We start from the raw sequence: 7,392 nt of genomic DNA, 5'->3' as shown, positions 1-7,392 counted from the left end.
ATTTGATTTGTGAAGCTTTTGAGCCCCTTTCCAGCTCATTAAACGCAGAGACTATAAGAAGAATAAAAATAAAAATTAGAGCAATTGTTGCTGTTGTTAGATTCAGATCAGATTAGAACACTATGAGAAATTCCTCAAAATGCCAATAGTTGGCAGTAATGCAACACATTGCATTAAACCAAGAGGAAGACTGCTGTCAGCTGATCTGAGCACATTAGGCGTTGTTCCTGCCTGGACTTTTTCCTTTTTCCTAGCGCCTTTTACCCGGTGCATTTACCGGACCGGTAGCGATGACTCGGGTGGGCCCGATCTAACAGTAGCGGGATAAGAGTTTGACACTACAGCAAGTCGATCATACGACATATGAGACGTCGGCTGGATATTCGACTACCTGGCTTCAATGTAGGTGACATGGAACGCGGCCTGTGTGTGTGTGTGTGTGTGTGTGTGTGTCAGAGAGAGAGAGAGAGAGAGAGAGAGAGAGAGAGAGAGAGAGAGAGAGAGAGAGAGAGAGATTGTGTATGTGTATGCAAGAGAAAGAGAGAGGGGGGTGGGGTTGTGTGTGTATGTGTGTGAGAGAGAGAAAGAAAGAGAGAGAGACAGAGGCTGTGTGTGTGTGTGTGTGTGTGTGTGTGTGTGTGTGTGAGAGAGAGAAAGAGAGAGAGAGGTTGTGTGAGAGAGAGAGAGAGAAAGAGAGGGAGAGGTTGTGTGTGAGAGAGAGAGAGAAAGAGAAAGGTTGTGTGTGTGTGTGTGAGAGAGAGAGAGAGAGAAAGAGAGAGAAAGGTTGTGTGTGTGTGAGAGAAAGAGAGAGAAAGGTTGTGTGTGTGTGAGAAAGAGAGAGAAAGGTTGTGTGTGTGTGAGAGAGAGAGAAAGAGAGAGAAAGGTTGTGTGTGTGTGTGAGAGAGAGAGAAAGAGAGAGAAAGGTTGTGTGTGTGAGAGAGAGAGAAAGAGAGAGAAAGGTTGTGTGTGTGAGAGAGAGAGAGAAAGGGAGAGAAAGGTTGTGTGTGTGTGAGAGAGAGACAGAGAAAGGTTGTGTGTGTGTGTGTGTGTGTGTGAGAGAGAGAGAGAGAGAGAGAGAGAGAGAGATTGTGTGTGTGTGAGTGTGTGTGTGTGTGTGTGTTGGGGTGGGGTGGCGGAGTCCTTTCCTGCTGTCACTGTAAATCTGCGGCGGAGGTGACAGCCTGTTGCTAACGTTTCAGAGGTAAGAGCAGCGCCCGGACTCCACCATGGCTCTCCTGCTGGATCACCAGTTCAGACAGCTGCCGGCTGACAGGCAGGTGGAGACTCGGCCGTTTCTGGAGGCTGTGTCACACCTTCCACCGTTCTTTGGTGAGTGCTTTAGTTTCAACCAGTAGCAACAATGTAGGCACCTGTGGCATTACTTGATGAAGGAGTGATTTGTGCTTTCCCAGGCAGCTGTGAAGAAATAATGGTGAAAAACAAGTTACAGATCTTAATGATTGCAGAAAAGAGGGAATCTTCTATATAAAAATTGATGGTTTTAACAGGTTTATCATAACTATTCAGTTGCGAACTTGTGTCACAGTCCTACAGTTCAATACAGATAACTTGAGACTAGACTAGCTGATATTAAATAGGAGTAATTATTTGGATTTATAGATATAGTTAAAGTGCTGCTGACTTTGTTGAAAAGGCTAAACTGAGGCAGGATTTACATTTTTCACATGGGATTTGTTCAACTTTGATTAATAAACGCAAAACCAGTTGTGAGAGAAATTTGTCAAAACATCTCCGTCAAGCTCCACGGACACACATTGGTCTTTACAAATGATAATCTTTTTTGGATCGTATTTCTCTTCATCAAGCAGTCCACAATCCTTTAGCATGCATAATTTAATTCACTGCCCTGGATTTTAAGTTGTGAAAATTGATTAGTACGGTGTTGAGTTCCCCTTGCCCATTCACTGGTGGCACGGTGCACCAGGGCATCTTTGTGTGGCTTCATTCTGTATTAATATGCCAAAGGTCCTCTATTGAATTTGCCATGTGAAACCCTTGAGAGGACCCAAGTCTGATGTTGATATTAACCTCTTTCCTTCTCGTCACTATTGTGTTTCCTGACCCAGAAAACTTCTTGGCCAACTTTCCTACAGGCCTTTACCAACTCAAGAAACAAGACAGCCGCTGCTATTGTTTGTTAGCTGATTGTGGAATTGTCCTAGTAGGCATATTCTTGTCAATAGGTTATTTATTTTAAATTTATTTCAGTATTTATGTTTAATAGGTTTTACAGAGTTTTACTGTTGCATTCCATTGGGTTGTTGTGTGGCTTCTGTTTGCATTGCATTGTCTTTGCATTGCATTTGTAACAAGTCACTAAAAGCTTCATCCTACCAGTAAAACAAAAGAGACAGGAAGACAGAGAGAGAGACAGAGAGGCATATAAGGTGAGGATGTCTCCGAAACAAGATACGTTGCCATCGGTGCTGTGGCCATGCCATCACATCACATCAGCACAATAGACCGCACTTTGTCATGAGTGGTTTCCACTAACAACTTGGGCCTGAAAGCTGTCTGATCTGTCAGTGAGTCTACCGTGAGCCGTGTGTGGTCAGGACTCTGGATGTCTCACTGTTCACCGTCCCATCAGCAAATACTCTCAATACGCCTCTTGTAGCCTAATTAAAGGACACCTAATGATAATGCTGTGAAAGCATGACAGACAGACCCTATCCAGATGGATTTGCTTTACCAGTAGGCTACAGTGCGATTTAAGATCTCTTGATTCATGTTTAAGTTCGCTTTGGCCTAGTTTATCTGTCCAATATAGGGTTCACAAATAGCAAGCTATTATTGAAACATAGTAAAGATTTGTTTTAAGTTGGTATTCTCTGTATGTAATAGCTCTTTTGTCCATATTGCACTTGGTAGGAAAGCTCAAGCTACTGAAAATTTAATGCGTTCCAGTGGTGCTTTCAAAAAATCTGTCAGGGTCACTGACCAGTTTAATTATTTAGTATTTTTGTTGATTGTAAAGTTAACTGTGCGATCCAATCTAATAATTTCAACAAAATAAATCAGCCATGCTTATACAGTAGATGCTGCTCTAGTCACTTCTCTGTTGTCATGGTTACACTGACAACATGGTTACATACTTCTAGGTTCATTAGTAGAGGTTGGAGGTCAGCATGCAAAAGAGCTTTACAGCGCTCTAAAGAATGCTGATTTTCTGAGATGAATAGATTTTAGTATTAGTTTACAGTACTGTATGTACTTTTTTCACCTTTTAAATCCTCAGCTCAACATTGTGTTTAAACATTTCTCTTCAGACTGCCTTGGTTCAACAGTGTTTGCTCCAATCAAGGCTGACATATCTGGGAACATCACAGTAAGTAAAACCACTCTTACTTTACTCTTAAATTTCTCATCAGTTGTAATACATTAAATTGTATCGTTATCACCTCCAGAAAATCAGGGCAGTTTATGATAGCAACCCAGCCAGATTCAAGACACTAAACCAGATCCTGGAGGCAGAGAAGGAGATGCATGGGACAGAATGGCCCAAAGTTGGAGCAACCCTGGCTCTCATGTGGCTAAAAAGGTGAGAGAAACCTCATATATGTGGTTTTGTTAATTGTTGTGTGTGTGTTCATTTCAGTAAGGTGTGCAGCCATAACCGTTGTGCATTTCTTCATCTTCGTTAACCAGGGGTCTACGGTTTATCCAACTCTTACTTCAGAGTCTGGTGGACGGTGAGAGGGATGATAACAATCCAAACCTCATCCGGGTCAATGCCTCCAAAGCCTATGAGTTAGCGCTGAGGAGGTACCATGGCTGGCTGGTGCAGAAGCTCTTCCAGGTGAGGTGCAGCTCTCAGTTATGAGAGATACATATCTAGATACATGTCTTGGTATTAGGGATGGGACGATATATCGAAATTCAATGTATCGCGATACAAAAATGTGACAATACGTGGGGCAGAAAAATGAATCGTGACATTAGCTTCATTTTTATTCTACTGTAGTAATCACAAATGAGACGTCTTGCCCATCGCAATTTCACAAGCTCTCCATGGAAATTACATTATTTGCTCTTTGTAATGATATTTTTAAATATTTTACATTCTAGCAAGCCAGTGCTATTGCTAGAAAGATTTGTGGCTCAAATCGTACCATGAGATAAGCATATCGTCCCATCCCTAGTTGGTATTTTTTATTGTTACTTGTTGAGAAATGCACCACTAAGAACAAGTAATTGCATATAAATTTTAAATGTCTATTTGCCCTTGTAGGCAGCTCTTTACGCTGCTCCCTATAGGACAGAATTCCTGAAGGCCCTCTCCAAGGGTCGGGAGGTCAAGGAGGAGGAATGCTTTGAGAAAATCAGAAAATTCCTCGTCAACTTCACTGCTACGATCGATGCTATTTATGAGATGTACACTAAGCTGAACGCTGAGCTGGACTACACAGTGTGACCGCGGGACGCTCCTCATCCCTCCAGTGATGCACTTCGTTTACAAGATCATTTACACGCAGTCTAAATCTTGGCACGGTTACCTTCAGGTCACCTGCCAGTTTAATGTGGGGGTGTATCAATGATTCACTGTCGTTACACATCGAATGTGTGTGTTTTTACTCATCTGTGTGCCTTTGCTTGCTTTCTCATTATGCTGTTCCCTCAGACTATCACTGGATTCTGGGGCAGGTTTCCCAAATGTATTTGTTCTTCATTTTAAGAATCTTGTTTCTCTATAGGAAAAACATATTTTATCTTTAAAGGAAAAAATATTATCTAGTATTTGTTTTCATAATCATGAATACTGTCTCACTGATGTGTGGCAGTTGTACAAAGCATCAAAGGAATACTTTGGCAACAGATGTTTTGGGAAACCAGCACCAGGACTTTTACCAAAGTGACAGCTTTCTAAAAGTAAATGAGTAAATGAGTGAGGTGTTTACGAACAGTGCAATGTTGACAGTTGTTAATCGCTACGAAACTGAATATAATGCATTTAGAATTTTTTTCAACTTTATTATATTCGTTATTAAGTTATAGTGATCTTTTTCACTTCTAACATGCATTTAAGTATATTTATTGAAAGAAACTTCTTGAAGTCTGTCATATCTTAAATTCAAATTTTTAGTAGTTTGCCCATTCCTCTGACCTGTTTATAATGTTCTGTATGAGCAAGAGTGAGACTGTATTCATATTTATTTGTGATACTACAAAGAATAGGAAATTACATAAGTATTTATTGAGTGTAAACTCAAACTTTCAGATTTTTTTTTCTTAAATTTTATTTTGATTGAAATGGTAAACTGCCTTTTTAAAGAATGAAGCCAATTAGCTGATGGATGTTGGATATGCTTTTGAAAATTATGATGAGTGAAAGAGGTAAGTGGCGCCATGGTGCTTTAAAACAGTATAGTTCAAATTATTCAAATGGTCTCATTGAAATACAGAGCTATGGCTTATATTTTGAAGTCAAATGGCAAAAATAAAAAATACATTATTTACATGGTTTACAAATATTTGGGAGAAGAAGCCATATTTTTCCAGGGCACCAACCAAAAATTCATTTTTTTCTGAATAATGGATTTTATTTTTCACTTTTTTAATAAACTATTTTACTTCAAGGTATACAAACCATAGCCACAGTTTATCCATTATAATGACTTATTGATTTCTTCAGTCACATGTTGGATTGTTACTAGAATTGATTACTTTGATTACTGAGACAATTATTGAAAAACGCAAATATTTTAAAAGATGTACACTAATGTAACTGCCGTCTAATATCGCACACCTGTTTGTGCCTTAAGCTGGAGGTACGGAGCATACAAACATCCGTCTCCGCTTTTCTGCCTTTATGTATTTTTATATGCTTCCTTGATTTAACCAGGCAGGCCAATTAAGAACAAATTGTTAATTACAATGAAGGCCTGGTCTGCCTCTAGACTTAATGAGATCTAACTGAGTTTATACTTCCATGTTGTGCAGGACTTGCATATCTTTTAATATATTTTATTTCCAAAGCAATGCCTCATCACCACTAGATGATTTTCAGTCCACTATCCTCTCAGGTGCTTATATAACACTGAACACACATTCCTGAAAACCTCCTCACTGTCATGCGAAGGAAATATAAAGTGTTGCACTATTACTTCTTTGCCTTCTGTAAGGTTTTTGGACAGATGGGACATTTCAGATGCTAGTAGATGTTAAATGTGATGTTCTGGATAGTAGTGATGTTGATGGCCACTGGTCAGTGTTGTTTTGAGCACATGCATTGAAATGCTTTCTCTGAATGTCTTTTGTGGCTGAAATTATGTTGCAGTGTTAGTGTGTACAGTGCAAAATAACAAATCTTATATTTTCAACTTATGTAAACCATCATTTTCAATAAAAGATATTTACAACAATTCACTTGTTTAACTATTTAAAAAATGTAACTATACAGCCTATAACTAAACTGAAAAAAATGTTCTTTCTTTCTTTCTTTCGTTTTTCCACTAGAGGGAGCATTTGCTCTACCTTTAGTTGAATCAGATAGCCCAATTAAATGAAACTTGAAACTTGACAGACTTTATTATAGCCTAAGGTATAATATCATTCCACATAAGCCAATTATGCGTTTGATTGCAGGCTCTTACGATATGATGTGGCGGCTGGTCCAACTCCTGACTACATTAACTTAATTTGAGTCTTTAGTCCCCACCCCAAATTTTTGTAAAAGCCTCCGTTGTTTTAACACCGGCTGTGGGGCGGTGGGGCAGTAGAGCAGAGGTGCAGTTTTAGTTGAAGCAGTTGATGTCATCCGGCTGAAAGCTCGTTACACCTGAAGAGCCGCTCAACAGGCGGACAAAGTTTCATTTCAAGAAACGGCTCATCAAATCATCAACAACCTGAACTGTAGGCTATACTTCAGAAGAAGATCCACTGATTAGGTCAAGGTAAGGAGCAACTCTAATATTACTTCAACTGCCTCTGAACCCATTTGTGTAATGAAAGAGAGATGATTTTGACTGACTAGTATTTTAGAAATAAAGACAGGTTAATAAATAGTGACTCAATTCATCATGATTCCTTCTCTGCTGCAGTTTTTCTTGCAGAAACACCCGATTCATGTTTCACGGTTTTACTATTGCTTAATACTTACTTAATACTAATGATACTATTTAATACGGTAATATTATTTCATACTTTAATACTATTAGTTTCAAAAATTGGCATCGTTTATTAGAGTTCATCCAGTACACTCCTTTCATGGTATCTCTGTGGATGTTTATGTTAGCCACTGCTTGGGCAAAGCAGGCAAAATAACAGCCTATAGCTCCTTGCTGCCTGATTCATGTCAACTATGAATGAAGATCGCTGAAGATATTATTTTGACTATTCCAGTGGTGGAGGTGATTCTTGCTGACAGAGACT

General features: G+C 39.3%; 1 protein-coding gene across 1 annotated transcript; it reads left to right on the top strand.

The window, feature by feature from the left end:
• The first annotated feature begins 338 nt into the window (after nt 1–338).
• Nucleotides 339–6,349, top strand: gltpa (glycolipid transfer protein a). Its single transcript, XM_071513652.1, has 6 exons — nt 339–402; nt 1,200–1,329; nt 3,291–3,349; nt 3,429–3,562; nt 3,670–3,820; nt 4,253–6,349. Exons 2-6 carry the CDS (start codon nt 1,227–1,229, stop codon nt 4,433–4,435), a joined length of 630 nt encoding a protein of 209 aa, XP_071369753.1. The 5' UTR covers nt 339–402; nt 1,200–1,226; the 3' UTR covers nt 4,436–6,349.
• The last annotated feature ends 1,043 nt before the right edge of the window (nt 6,350–7,392 follow it).

Source organism: Centroberyx affinis, unplaced genomic scaffold, assembly GCF_046629955.1.
Source record: "Centroberyx affinis isolate AG114_WGS23_722 - 3 ecotype Tasmania unplaced genomic scaffold, CSIRO-AGI_Caff_v1 ptg007379l_1, whole genome shotgun sequence".
Taxonomy (NCBI): domain Eukaryota; kingdom Metazoa; phylum Chordata; class Actinopteri; order Beryciformes; family Berycidae; genus Centroberyx; species Centroberyx affinis.
The sequence above is the reverse complement of the archived record's forward strand: the minus strand, read 5'-3'. Positions and strand labels throughout refer to the sequence as shown.